Source organism: Haliotis rufescens, unplaced genomic scaffold (genome assembly GCF_023055435.1).
Source record: "Haliotis rufescens isolate VD_foot unplaced genomic scaffold, xgHalRufe1.0.p SCAF_35, whole genome shotgun sequence".
Classification (NCBI taxonomy): Eukaryota; Metazoa; Mollusca; class Gastropoda; order Lepetellida; family Haliotidae; genus Haliotis; species Haliotis rufescens.
Genome location: NW_025964057.1, coordinates 2,731,988 through 2,747,629, shown reverse-complemented (window position 1 = coordinate 2,747,629; position 15,642 = coordinate 2,731,988). Strand labels below are relative to the sequence as shown.

The 15,642-nt window shown below is 44.6% G+C and overlaps 1 protein-coding gene across 2 annotated transcripts; it reads left to right on the top strand.

The window, feature by feature from the left end:
- Positions 1-2,585: 2,585 nt before the first annotated feature.
- Positions 2,586-13,870, top strand: LOC124134437. 2 transcript variants are annotated; one of them, XM_048381131.1, is made up of 4 exons: positions 2,586-2,736; positions 7,437-7,578; positions 8,753-8,967; positions 12,090-13,870. In XM_048381131.1, exons 1-4 carry the CDS (start codon positions 2,655-2,657, stop codon positions 12,332-12,334), a joined length of 684 nt encoding a protein of 227 aa, XP_048237088.1. In that variant the 5' UTR covers positions 2,586-2,654; the 3' UTR covers positions 12,335-13,870. The 2 variants fall into 2 exon arrangements, with proteins under 2 accessions (XP_048237088.1, XP_048237089.1); XM_048381132.1 differs by lacking the exon at positions 2,586-2,736 and adding an exon at positions 6,848-7,246.
- Positions 13,871-15,642: the final 1,772 nt, after the last annotated feature.

Below are 15,642 nucleotides of genomic sequence, written 5' to 3'. Positions count from 1 at the left end.
TATCTGCCCTGGTTGCTGTGATACAAGGCAGGTTACCTAGATGCATTAGTCGACACTGAATTTGTTCAAATTAGAGTATAGATGTAAAGTTATTTGTTTCAAGGCACGCTTTGTAAAGTAACATTCACCAGCTCGCGCGCAAACGCGCAGTCTACACATAGAATAGAAGTCCCTGTTTACCACGAGAATAGCACTGATGACTAAGGAGCCTACACCACACTTGACGTGACTGTCAGTTCTATACTGCCAAATTGGTGTAAGATGTTTGATATTGATTGAATGATAAGTAGAGGACAACAAACGAGTTACGACGAATTACGGAATATCTGTCAGGAGTGAATGACTCGATGGTGACTGTTAATCCCGAGCCTTTGGCGACCCTAGAGATTAACGTCACTATAGGCAGCCTACTGTTTATATGACGTCATGATCAGTTGTTTCACGAGAATATAATATAATCCTTTTAATATGAAGTTTACACGAAATACGGCTTTTCCATTGGACGAGAGAACGGTCACATGACCGCGAAATTGACGTTCATTAGTGTATGAACGACACAACTTGAAATGACGTGAACACTGGCGGACTACTTCCACATTTCTGGGGACACCCCTTCAATTCACGATGTTTCTCACCATTTAGACCCTTTAATCTTGAACTTAGCGGTTTAGCATACATTGGGATTAGTCAGAGAGTTTGATTGCATGACCGTTCAAGGATATCCTAGAGAACAAAACGAAGAAAAGCACATCCAAACTACCGCAGTATCGATTTGATCCGTGTCTATAAACGACAGTTACAGTCTACAGCAATCTATGAATGTGCCTTAGTATCGACGCATCTTTACAATCACCTTTCAGTGATCGGCCAAATGATCAGTGATGACTAACACTAATAGCCACGGGTTGATTAACAACTACGGAAATCTCTCCCGTCACGTTTATCGTGTCGGCCATTTTCACGTCTTGTATTTGATGTAAATGTATTACGACACGCTTACTGAGGTAGTTCTTAATGAGGATATCATTTGAGTACATTTGCTGATCAGAAACTGCAAAAAGGTTCCTGCATGTTTAGTTGAGCTAATGTCACCTCTCGTTTTGAGAAACTGTTTTATTCCGCGATACAGCTGGTTGTTCTGTGGTTGTCAATGTAAACATGAGTGAGTGAGTGAGTGAATATTGTTTTACCCCGCTTTTAGCAATATTCCAGCAATATCACGGCGGGAGACACCAGAAATGGGCTTCACACATTGTACCCATGTCGAGAATCGAACCCGGGTCTTCGACGTGACGAGCGAACGCTTTAACCACTAGGCTACCTGACCGCCCCGAATGTAAACATGAAGTCACGCGTACTAAATATACTTGTGTATATAGGTCAATGTCTACGTCCTTGACCTTCACGTTGTGTGAGTTCATTGGAGTATGAGCCTTCATAGAGTGAGGGCCAAACAGTCTGAGCTTGCGACGAAGTGAAAGTCTATTCTTACAAAAAGAGGACATTTCATGTGTGGAGTGTTTCAAGTTTCTCCTCATCGAGTGAAAGGGAAAGCAGATATTTTCTCGAGTGGGGTAGCTACTTTCCCCCGTCACGAAATGTGAGACACATGGACTATCCTATTTATTATATACATTTTGTGAAGTTGTCTACCGGAAAATGTAATTATTTCATTGCAAATGTATATTTTGAAACGTAATTTGTACCTACCAAACATGCATGGACGTTCACCACCCCTTCTGATCACGACTTAAGACGTAGTTCAGTGTTTGCAAAATCATAAAAACTATAAAGTCACAAAAACTACTATTTGAGGTAGCTAAAATTCTTTATCATACACTTGGATATGGTTCAAAATCAACTTCAACAGAAAATATTCTAAAAAAATCTACGAGACCTGAAGCGAAAGAATACACGCTGGTGAAGTAACAAAAAGAACGCTTTGCGAATTAACAGTCTCGAGTGACGAGTTAAATCATAAATTTACAGTTTATAACGAAAAATTATCAAGAGAATAACAAACGGCAAGAAACGCTAAAAACTCCATGAATGAGCACCTGTCATTATTTTCCCAAAGTAGCGTTTCACCAAAGTAGTAAAAATGGTCTGTCAAGACTTGTGGTCGTGGTTTTTATCAAAGTGGTAAAAATGGTCTGTCATGACTCTTGGACGTGTGTTTTATCAAAATGGTAAGAATGGTCTCTCATGACTCTTGGACGTGTGTTTGAGCAAAGTAGTAAAACTGGTGAGTCATAACTCTTGCTCTTGTTTCACCAAAGTTTATTTTTAAAGGAAGATACTATTTAAAAATACAAGATTTATTTAAGAATGATATTAAAGTAAAAATAACAAGTGATTTGGCAACATAGACACAAACATGTATATAATAACTTTAAGATTTGTTAAGGGAGATGCAGTCGAGGAACGTGTTTTCCTCCCACACTGACCCCACACGCCATCACATAACTGAAATACATGTACCCGGGGCGCAAACATAAACCCTGACGAAAATAGTTCTCAGAAACGTCCATAGGCACCCTGTTGAGTGCTTTAGCGACTGTCAGCGTCAGGCCCAGTACTGCTGGTGACGGGAGAGACATCGATTGTCAGAGTTGTGCCATTAGTGCCGTGCATCTGCAGTTGAGGACGGCGCAATGACGGCGATGCAGGCATGTATCGCTCTGCTGTTTTGTAGTTTCTGCTTCGTTACTGTTGGAGTCTTACCATGTTCCGCAGGTAGGTCGTACGTGGAACTGACATGTCTCGTGATGCTGGTTGTCATGTGTCAATAATGTATTTTGTTGCTTCTGCCAGGTTTAGTTTATACATCCTAGACTTTTCCACTTTGGATATTTTATAGAAACTGCCTTTAAACTTGAAAATTGGATCTTACAACGAAATTACAAACGTTATCAAAACAGTCGCTGAAACACTGCAATTTTGAGGCCTAAAACAAGTTTAATACCCGTATCGAAAACATCACCATGGGAACCATTTCTTGTTTGTGTTCCGGTTATGTCATACAACACATATCGACATTGGTGTTTCGTAGTTATGTCCGTTATTATACAGCGGTCCTGTTCGCCTGCCAGGTAAAACATGCATCCCAAACATGAAGCGGGAGTTATAACATAGAAACGACATTCACTATTGCACTTTATATATATAGCTGCTTGTCGTGTGGGTTGGGTTGGGGTGGTGGTTGGGATGGTAGCACTCTTTCATAATATTTGGGTTCATGAAGTATTGCACTCTTATCACTCTATAGCACTCTTTTTAAACACAGGACCCTTGATAGTATTACTCTTATATAAATACAGGTCTGTCGTAGTATAACTCTATCATAATATGCGGGTCCTAGATTGTATCACTCATTTAAACATACTGGACCCGTGATAGTATTACTCTTATATAAATACAGGTCTATGGTAGTATAACTCTATCATAATATGCGGGTCCTAGATTGTATCACTCATTTAACATACTGGACCCGTGATAGTATTACTCTTATATAAATACAGGTCTATGGTAGTATAACTCTATCATAATATGCGGGTCCTAGATTGTATCACTCATTTAACATACTGGACCCGTGATAGTATTACTCTTATATAAATACAGGTCTATCGTAGTATAACTCTATCATAATATGCGGGTCCTAGATTGTATCACTCATTTAAACATACTGGACCCGTGATAGTATCACTCTTTTATGATATTTGGGTCCAAGTTTGTATGGCTCTTTTATTAACACTGGGTCCATGATAGCACCATACGTTTTTAAATAATTGGTTCATGATAGTATCACTCTCTCACTCAGCTCACTCATTCACTCTGTCATCCATCCATCCATCCATCCATCCATCCATCCATCCATCCATCCGCCCGCCTGCCCGTCTATCCCTGTATCTATCTACCAACCTATTCATCCATCCATCCATCCATCCGCCCGCCCGTCTATCTGTGTATCTATCTACCAACCTATTCATCCATTCATCCATTCATCCATCCGCCCATCCTTCTATCTGTGTATCTATCTACCAAACTATTCATCCACCCATCCATCCATCCGCCCGCCCGCCCGCCCGCCCGTCTATCTGTGTATCTATCTACCAACCTATTCATCCATTCACCCATTCATCCATCCGCCCATCGTTCTATCTGTGTATCTATCTACCCACCTATCCACCAATCCATCCATCCATCCGCCCGCCCGTCTATCTGTGTATCTATCTACCAACCTATTCATCCATCCATCCATTCATCCATCCGCCCGCCTGCCCGTCTGTCTGTGTATCTATCTACCAACCTATTCATCCATCCATCCATTCATCCATCCGCCCGCCTGCCCGTCTGTCTGTGTATCTATCTACCAATCTATTCATCCATCAATCCATCCATCCATCCGCCCGCCCGCCCGCCCGTCTATCTGTGTATCTATCTACCAACCTATCCACCAATCCATCCATCCATCCGCCCGCCCGGCTATCTGTGTATCTATCTACCAACCTATTCATCCATCCATCCATTCATCCATCCGCCCGACTGCCCGTCTGTCTGTGTATCTATCTACCAACCTATTCATCCATCCATCCATCCATCCGCCCGCCAGCCCGCCCGCCCGCCCGCCCGCCCGTCTATCTGTGTATCTATCTACCAACCTATCCACCCATCCATCCATCCATCCGCCCGCCCGTCTGTCTGTGTATCTATCTACCAACCTATTCATCCATACATCCATCCATCCGCTCGCCCGCCCGTCTATCTGTGTATCTATCTACCAACCTATCCACCCATCCATCCGCCCGCCCATCTAGCTGTGTATCAATCTACCAACCTATTCATCCATCAATCCATTCATCCATCCATCCGCCCGCCCGTATGTCTGTGTATCTATCATCCAACCTATCCATCCATCCATCCATCCATCCATCATCCATCCATTTATCCGCCCGCCCGTCTATCTGTGTATCTATCTACCAACCTATTCATCAATCCATCCATTCATTAATCCGCCCGCCCGCCATTCTATCTGTGTATCTATCTACCAACCTATCCACCCATCAATCCATCCATCCATCCGCCCGCCCGTCTATCTGTGTATCTATCTACCAACCTATTCTTCCATCCATCCATCCATCCATTCATCCACCCGCCCGCCCGCCCTTCTATATGTGTATCTATCTACCAACCTATCCATCCATCCATCCATCCGTCCGTCCGTCCGCCCGCCCGTATGTCTGTGTATTTATCTACCATCCTATTCATCCATCCATCCGCCCGCCCGTCTATCTGTGTATCTATCTACCAACCTATTCATCCATCCATCCATTCATCCATCCATCCGCCCGCCCGTATGTCTGTGTATCTATCCTCCAACCTATCTATCCATCCATCCATCCATCCGTCCGCCCGCCCGTATATCTGTGCATCTATCCTCCAACCTATCCATCCATCCATCCATCCATCCATTAGTCCGCCCGCCCGTATGTCTGTGTATCTATCTACCAACCTATCCATCCATCCACCCGTCCGTCCGTCCGCCCGCCCGCCCGCCCGTCTATCTGTGTATCTATCTACCAACCTATCCACCCATCCCTCCATCCATCCGCCCGCCCTTCTATCTGTGTATCTATCTACCAACCTATTCATCCATCCATCCATCCATCCGTCCGCCCGCCCGTATGTCTGTGTATCTATCTACCAACCTAGCCATTCATCCATCATCCATCCATCCGTCCGTCCGTCCGTCCGCCCGCCCGCCCGTATGTCTGTGTATCTATCCTCCAACCTATCCATCCATCCATCCATCCATCCATTCATTCGTCCGCCCGCCCGTATGTCTGTGTATCTATCTACCAACCTATTCATCCATCCATCCATCCATCCGTCCGCCCGCCCGTATGTCTGTGTATCTATCTACCAACCTAGCCATTCATCCATCATCCATCCATCCGTCCGTCCGCCCGCCCGTATGTCTGTGTATTTATCTACCATCCTATTCATCCATCCATCCGCCCGCCCGTCTATCTGTGTATCTATCTACCAACCTATTCATCCATCCATCCATTCATCCATCCATCCGCCCGCCCGTATGTCTGTGTATCTATCCTCCAACCTATCTATCCATCCATCCATCCATCCGTCCGCCCGCCCGTATATCTGTGCATCTATCCTCCAACCTATCCATCCATCCATCCATCCATCCATTAGTCCGCCCGCCCGTATGTCTGTGTATCTATCTACCAACCTATCCATCCATCCACCCGTCCGTCCGTCCGCCCGCCCGCCCGCCCGTCTATCTGTGTATCTATCTACCAACCTATCCACCCATCCCTCCATCCATCCGCCCGCCCTTCTATCTGTGTATCTATCTACCAACCTATTCATCCATCCATCCATCCATCCGTCCGCCCGCCCGTATGTCTGTGTATCTATCTACCAACCTAGCCATTCATCCATCATCCATCCATCCGTCCGTCCGTCCGTCCGCCCGCCCGCCCGCCCGTATGTCTGTGTATCTATCCTCCAACCTATCCATCCATCCATCCATCCATCCATCCATTCGTCCGCCCGCCCGTATGTCTGTGTATCTATCTACCAACCTATTCATCCATCCATCCATCCATCCGTCCGCCCGCCCGTATGTCTGTGTATCTATCTACCAACCTAGCCATTCATCCATCATCCATCCATCCGTCCGTCCGTCCGTCCGCCCGCCCGCCCGTATGTCTGTGTATCTATCCTCCAACCTATCCATCCATCCATCCATCCATCCATCCATTCGTCCGCCCGCCCGTATGTCTATGTATCTATCCTCCAACCATTCATCCTGTCTGTGTCAGACTGTCGGTCTGCGTGATTGTTTCTATCGAATACGCCAACGCTTCTGCTTGACACAAGACCAGTTGCCTGATGGACACTGGGTGGTTAGACTGTAACTGAGCTTTATGAAACTCGGGGTCATTATTTGATTAAACCAAGGCAAGTTGGCAGTTCACAGGTTCACATATTTCTTAAAAGTGCCATCAGCTTGTGACTCTACCATACATGTAGTTATCCAGTGTTTTCGGTAAATGTATTTTATTGACACCATGGTTGACTGTAGGCGGTTGTCTGTTATTAAAACCATGTTTTTACTGTAGTAGTCTTTACGTTTTTGTCGCTATTTTTACTTTGCTTTGCATGTGTTTGTGACGGGTGCCATGGATGGGGCAGAATACTCTCAGCGTTCCGCGAAAACCTGGTACGTTCACTATTTTGCATTGATTTATAAACAAACACAATGATCGAGTCGGAATTGTGCAATGAACTCTACTTTTAGTTGAGATTTCTTATCACGGAACGGGTTATGTCGCTTTTTTTTTACTGTAGTTGCCTGTACGTTAATGATTGCAAGCTGTTGGTTATTGATCAGCTGTAGCTTTTGTTCCCAGTGAGGACCTATGTATACAAGCCTCTAGAGGTGAACTTCAAGCAGGCCCGGGAACAGTGTAAGGAGCTTGGGATGGTGGTGGCCATTGCTGACACTGTTCAGGACATAGAGGCTATGAACAAATATTTGGCGTATCTTGGAGAGTAAGTATAATGTTTATACCGCATCATAGTTTTATAATATGTGTAGAGGATCGGAACCTTGAGGCTGATCTCTTTTGAACGAGAGGTCAATAGGGGCGTTGGTACATGTAGTTTGATTGTCGAGGCTGATTTCCTTTGTCCAACAGCTCAGTGGGGGCGTGGTTACATGTATTTTAATTATTAAGGCCGATCCCTTCTGTCCGACAGCTCAGTTAGGGGGTGGCTACGTATAGTTTAATTATTGAGGCTGATCTCGTTTGTCCAACAGCTCAGTGGCGGTGGCTTCATGTATTTTAATTGTTGAGGCCGATCTCTTCTGTCAGACAGCTCAGTGGGGGCGTGGCTACATGAAGTTTTATTATTGAGGCCGATCCCTTCTCTCCGACAGCTCAGTGGGGGCGTGTCTACATGAAGTTTTATTATTGAGGCCGATCCCTTCTCTCCGACAGCTCAGTGGGGGCGTGTCTACATGAAGTTTTATTATTGAGGCCGATCCCTTCTCTCCGACAGCTCAGTGGGGGCGTGGCTACATGTAGTTTAATTATTGAGGCCGATCCCTTCTGTCCGACAGCTCAGTGGGGGCGTGGCTACATGTAGTTTAATTATTGAGGCCGATCCCTTCTGTCCGACAGCTCAGTGGAGGCGTGGCTACATGTAGTTTAATTATTGAGGCCGATCCCTTCTGTCCGACAGCTCAGTGGGGGCGTGGCTACATGTAGTTTAATTATTGAGGCCGATCCCTTCTGTCCGACAGCTCAGTGGAGGCGTGGCTACATGTAGTTTAATTATTGAGGCCGATCCCTTCTGTCCGACAGCTCAGTGGGGGCGTGGCTACATGTAGTTTAATCATTGAGGCCGATCCCTTCTGTTTGAAAGCTCAGTGGAGGCGTGGCTACATGTAGTTTAATTATTAGGCTGATCTCGTTTGTCCAACAGCTCAGTGGAGGTGGCTATACGTAGTTCAATTGTTGAGGCTAAAGTGTTCTGTCCAACAGGTCAATGGGGCGTGGTTACATATAGTTTAATTGTTGAGGCTAAAGTGTTCTGTCCAACAGCTCAGTGGAGGTGGCTACACATGGTTCAATTGTTGAGGCTAAAGTGTTCTGTCCAACAGGTCAATGGGGCGTGGTTACATGTAGTTTAATTGTTGAGCCTGATCTCTTCTCTCCGACAGCTCAGTGGAGGCGTGGCTAGGTATGGAGTACACAGGGAAGGACAAGCAGTTTAACTGGATCAATGGTGAATCTGTGACTGCAGCGCAATGGGATGTGACGACTGATGACGAGCCGGATAATCTGGACAAACAGACATGCGCAGTGTGGAGGCGCCGGGACAACCAGTGGGACTCCAGGGAGTGTGACATAGCCTTCCACCTGCTGTGCAGTACTGGTACGTTGTCACACATATATGTCCAATATGATCGTGCTACGCTATACATGTCACACACAAAATAGGTTATACATCACAAGCAATGACATACAAAAATAGTCATGCTAAAATTACAACGGGATATCAGAAAGTGTTGGGCCTGGTATATCTAGGTTGTTGTTATGGTTACATGTGATATATTCCCTATTTTGACTAGTTAACAATTGACTTGCCTTTGCATGTGTTTGTGACGGATGCCACTGATGGGGCAGGATACGCTTACTTCTGGTATCATCACTATTTGATAGTGAATCATAAACACATGCTTAAGATATAGTCGGAATCGTACTATCGACTCTGCTTTATGCAGATATTTCTGCTGGATAATTTGTTATATAAAGCGTTTTGTCGCTTTGTTCAGATATTCGAATATGGGACAAAATATCATGAACAACCTACAACCGAGTGTTGTTTCAACGATAAAAAACATTGTGGATGTTGTTGAAGCATATTCCCAAAAACGTGCCAAAATAGATGGAGAACCTGTTGAATGTGTTCCAGAGTGAGTTCAGTCAGTGCGTGATGTTGTCATTGGTAGGAAACGGAATTGGAATAAACCCATTCTTTCTCAGCTCTCTGTCACCAAAGTCTGGCTGCCCTACTTGAAAAGTTTGTAGTTGATATCTCTTGCAAGTTCTCAGTAACATAACCAATATAGGCAGGCATTGTTACGCGTTAATTGTTTTATCAAAGAACTTGGTATCAACGACATATCAAATAATGCCACATATAAAGCCATTTTGTTAGCTGAAGAAGAAATCTGCGGAAACCATGCATCAGTAGCACCAACTTTGGACTGTAAAACCTGAGTTGGGTTTAACGCCGCTTTTAACAATATTCCAGTTATATCGCGGCATGTCAGCTTAATGTGGGAGGAAAGCCCGAAGTGATGCAGGTCTCAGACGTTTACCACTTCGGTGAAACCCATGAGCATGAGTATGGTGCTGACAAACCTAGAAACATAATTGTGGCGAACCTGGATTCCAACCCACAGTCACAGGTTTCTGACGTGCCCAAGGGCACAGCGAATCGCGGCGCCTTAGACGACTGGGCCACCTGTGTTCCCCTCTTTTGTACCATAAAAATCCGTTCTAAGAGAGATATATTTCTGGGTACAGCAACTGTACCACCAAATCTCTGTCTCCAAATCTCTGACGGGCAATAATCCCTAATACAATCAAGGAAGGACTTTCTTTATATCAACAGAACGTATTCAAAAAAAGCGGAATTAATACCATAAGGATTCTCAAAAACTCAAAGAATTTGTTTGAATTTGTGCAATGTCAGAAAAAGAACCAAGTTTAATTCTGTCAAAACATTTGATTTTTAAACTTTGTACACCACTATCCCATACAACGAGATAAGAAAAAACTTTATTCGTTGATCCATGGGACATTTGTAACTAAACGTTTTGCGCATAGATATAGCTACATATCTATCTTCCGAGGTTCCGAGGTTTACAGAGAAAACAATTTGTGAAATGCTGGACTTCCTCATTGATGTATCTACGCCAATGTGGGGTTGAGACATTAAGACAAAGAAGCATAAGCATCCCCAAGTGCACCAATTGGGCTCCATTCTTGCGGATCTGTTTCTTTATGTATATGAATCGCAAGTTCTGAATTGGCAAAATCAAAACAAGGAAATTTGGCCATGAACTTTAACTTAAGCTTTAGATATATCGATGATCTGATATCGTTCAATAACGGTCAAATATCCGATCCCCTTCCACTGATTTACCCACCTAAACTAGAAATAAAGGAGACCTGAGAAACCACCTCAGCTGTGTCATATTTACATCTATGCATAAAGATTCAGAGTGACAAGAAACTCCCCACAAGACGGTTTGACAAGAGTGAGTGAGTGAGTTTAACACCGCTTTGAACAGTATTCCAGTTATATCACAAAGTGTCAGCTTAATGTGACAGGAAAGTCCGAAGTGATGCAGGTCACTTCACGGATATGATGCTGACTAGCCTAGGAACATAATCGGTGCGTACTGGGATTAAACCTCACGATCATAGGTTTCTGTTGTGCCAAAGGGACGCAACTTTGCACAGAGAAATGCGGCGTCTAGGCTGTGTCATCTGTGACAAGAGGAATTACTTCAACTTTCCAATAGTCATTAAGCCAGCAGCTCCAGCCTGCATGTCTACATTTTACAACTTTGGAGTTACAATCGAGCATGCTTTATCTCCAAAGATTTCAATGACTACCAAGCTGTTACGACTTTTGCTCAATGGTTGTTCGATCAAGGTTACAACATTCAAGACCCTAGTGAAGCTTTATGGTAGACATGTGGATGACATTTCCAAAACTGTGCCTAAAATAATGTCAGATGCAGTTCCCTATTTTGGCTTGTAGCATGTGTTCCCGTGTCTTATCATGTAAACAATTGACATGCCTTTGCATGTTTTTGTGACGAGGACCAACCGTGGGGCAGGATACGCTCAGCTTTTCGCGAACACCTGTATCATTTCTGTATGGTAATTTTCGTGCACACCTGTGCATGATCCTACACTGGAGTCGTAGGGTCTGCTCTGGTGATTTACAATGCATGAAACAGGATGAGTAAGATTTGACGCCGATTTTAACAGCATTTCAGTGATATCGCACCGTGTCAGATTGCTGTGGGAGAAAAGTTCCAAGTGGTGCAGGTCTTAGACTAGTGTGTCATACAGACCCTGAAACAAATATATATCATACAGCCCATGCAAGTTTATAATGTTTGGCAAGTCTAGATTACTGCAGTGTCAGGTATCATCACGCAAGTGATACGAGAGGTGGAATCTGACTGGTCCATAGGAGAGGCTTAGCGGGGACATAAATGGTAATAGCCACTGGTGGCGCTACGATCGAGCCAAGTAATTCCAGCCTAGTTCGGCAAGGGTGGAAACTGGACTTTTAATGTCAGTTAACTCTCTAGCTTCGGGAAGATGCACTAAGTCAACTTCATAGTACTATATAATTTATATATATTTTGTGTTGAACGTAACAGAGGTCAGGTGTGTCAGCCATTGTTGTTTTGGACATTTAATATTATGACACGGTCCACTTCATTTATAACTGTCATTATTTTGCAGGTGAATCTAACGTGCTCTACAGCACATACAGCGTCTACCTGAACGACCACATGTTTGTACAGCAAGCGGCAGCAACAGTAACGTCAGACAACAACATCGAGTGTGCGGTGTCGTGCCGGGCTCTCGCCGACTGCGTCTACTTCAGCCACCAGGTGGCGCTACACCAATGTCTACTGTACACGTCTACGTCCACTGCGCCTACCTCGCAGGCGACGCAGGGACACCAGGTGTGGAGAATGAACTAAAATGTCCTCCGATGGATTATACACAACACAGAATCTTTCCTTCAGCATGAGTGCGGTTTGGCAGTGAACAGGGCGTAGTAGAAACGACTGGTGGCAGCCATACGGAAAAGTTCTCCTGGAGTTATCAAAATAAAAATATTTATCAGAAGCCTGTCCGACTTTGTGCCCATAAAATGGTGGCTATATTTGTACTTTAACCCCTCATCCCCGTCACTTGCATAATGTTTTGTTTGTTTGTTTGTTATTCAATGCCGAAATATTCCAGCCATGACGGCGGTTTGTAAATAATAGAATCTGGACCAGACAATCCAGTTGTTGAGCATCGATCCCTGCAATTGAGATACCCAGGCATGCATCAAACAAGCCTGACCACCCTGCCTTGCAGTAAGTTTGTAGTGGGCCAATGATGTGTTGTACAGTAAACTACGGTTATAACGAACACGCTTATAACGAACTGACGGATATAACGAACTAACTTTTTAGTCCCGACTATTTGCTGTAGTTATGCTATATATTTGCTTATAACGAACTACGGTTATAATGAACTAAAAGTAGTAGTCCATTTGAGTTCGTTATAACCGTAGTTTACTGTATCTTGTATTTTGATAATTGGCACAATTTTAACAGTTGAATATGCCGATGTGAGTCCTTGCAATCACATTGCATCTAACATGTCACTGTGGCCTTGTACCCAGCCAGGTATTCACAGAATGATGTTTATTTTTGTTAACCCTTGATGACTTTTATTATGTAATATAGCACATATTCCAGCAAGAGATCAGGTGAGCTATTAATCCTATTGGCGGTATTCTCTTCAACTTCGTGTTATGTTCTGGCTTATGCATGTACCCGTGGAATAACTCTACACAACACCACATGCTTAACAAGACGCGTTGTGGAGTCAGTATTGTCGATGTGATTGATTTGTTTGTTGGGAGAGCGGGAGCTTGGTTTAACGCCACAGTAAATCGACTATATCACGGTATGTCAGCTTAATGTGGGACAAGTAATCAATGGGCGGTCGGATAGCCTAGTGGTTAAAGCGTTCGCTCGTCACGCCGAAGACCCGGGTTTGATTCTAAACATGGGTAATAATAATGGGGTCCATTTCTTCAGCGCCATTCCCGTCTACGTAGTCGCTCATAGCGCCTCACACAGGGTCATAGACACATCTAAAGAGATAAGTCTTTAGTTTTGTCTTGAAAGTGTCCAGAGTTGGAGATTGCCTAATTTCCACTGGAAGGGAATTCCAGAGCACGGAAGCACCTTAAACGACAAAGCCACCAATGGCCTTCAGTTTCTAGCTTTGTACTGAAGCCGATTAAACACATGTGACTTATTTGCACATCTTAAACATTTCGCTACCTTCGCTTCTGTAGACAGATGCCATAAAGTGAGTTGATGATGTTTTTGCAGCAACAGTATGTGATTATGGGCGTTAATGTACAGTGTGGTTGCTGCTTTGTAAAATACAATAAACAAAGCATGTATTGCAGGTGAAATGTAGAGAAATAAACTGAAATGCCATTTCATGCCTCCGCATTCTTGACCATTACAGAAACACAAGTATTTTCTTTATGGCAGTACTTCGGCTAAACCCCGGTCTGTCAGCTGACAGGTCTGTAGGACGGGAGCAGGACGCCATGCAGGCCTTACACGTAGACCTCGTTGGTGAAACCCCACGTGCAGGTGTTAACTGACCACGTGCAGGTGTAGACTGACCACGTGCAGATGTAGACTGACAACGTGCAGGTGAGACTGACCAAGAACATACTACTACCACCACTACCTCTGCCACTACCACTACCACTACCACTACCACTACCACTACCACTACCGGGGCAGAATAGGTCTTCAGCAACCCATGCTTGCCGTAAAAGGTGACTATGCTTTTCGTAATAGGCGACTAACGGGATCGGGTGTTCAGGCTCGCTGACTTGGTTGATGTATGTCATTGATCCCAATTGCGTAGATTGATACTCATGATGTCAATCACTAAATTGTCTGGTCCAGACTCGATTATTTACAGTCCGCCGCCATATAGCTGGAATATTGCTGAGTGCGGCGTTAAGTAACAAACAAAAAAACTACTACCACTAAGAGGCGACGGACAATGTGTGAAAGCCCATGTCTTGTGTCCCCCGACCTCATATTGCTGGAATACTGCTAAACGCGGCCTAAAACCATACTCACTCACACACTCACTAAGAGGCTCGGGGCGGTCGGGTAGCCTAGACCAGGTCAGGTAGCCTGGTTAAAGCGTTCGCTCGTTACGCCGAAGACCCGGGTTCGATTCCCGACATGGGTACAATGTGTGAAGCCCATTTCAGGTGTCCCCCGCCGTGATATTGCTGGAATATTGCTAAAAGCGGCGTAAAACTATACTCACTCACTAAGAGGCGACACGTGGCCATAACCCAATGATCCAACCTAAACCTGTCAATGTCAAAGCGCTGTAGCGCTGAAGCGTCGTAATATATATTTTACATGCTTCCTGCACTTACATAAATTGGCGAAGGTACACGGGTATGTGTATATGCCACAGTTTAATGTTGCCAAGAATCACGCTGACAATCAACTATGGCTGGTCCTATTTCTCAAACGAGACATCAGTTTCTACACCCATCGTGTCAGAGAGCACAACCATGTACCTGTTGCGACAAATGGCCGACCCGCAGCTTGGGCCGGGTATCATGATGACAACAGAGAGGTGCTCCGTGCGAGTGCTTCGTCAAAACCTGGGCTCCATGGCATCAAAGGATATTATCTGAGAGTCCGGATGACGAAATACAGAATATATATGTCTATGTCAATAGCTTGACAATCACTGTGACGACTGACACAGCACAACCACCTTATCAGTGCTGGGATCACGTGGGTGTCTTTGCTGGGTAGGATAGCACGACGTTTACTCATGGACAGATGTCGTTCATACCCCGAAAGTCTCTTTCTTTCCACTACTTACTACTACTACTACTGGCCCGTGAAGATCCGGGGTAGAATAGGTCTTCAGAAACCGGTGCTTGCCGTGAAAGGCGACTATGCTTGTCGTAAGAGGCGACTAACGGGAACAGGTAGCCAGGCTCGCTGACTTGGTTGATGCATGTCATCGTATCCCAATTGCGTAGATTTATGCTGATGAACAACAAACAAAACAACAGGCACAGGCCCAGTATCTATACTGTTCTCAAGATGACTGTATCGGGGCATCAACCTATGACAAACCTGCTTGGCTATACAATACAGAGTCTGCATTGTCAATACTACGATTATGTTTCTAGATTTGTCAGCACCATACCCGTGCTCGT

Excerpts from the sequence above, each read along its gene's own strand:
- LOC124134437 (XM_048381131.1), top strand. The coding sequence starts at position 2,655 with ATGACGGCGATGCAGGCATGTATCGCTCTGCTGTTTTGTAGTTTCTGC. Across the intron at positions 2,737-7,436 it reads AGTCTTACCATGTTCCGCAG|TGAGGACCTATGTATACAAG; the intron begins GTAGGTCGTACG and ends TTTTGTTCCCAG. Across the intron at positions 8,968-12,089 it reads CCACCTGCTGTGCAGTACTG|GTGAATCTAACGTGCTCTAC; the intron begins GTACGTTGTCAC and ends ATTATTTTGCAG.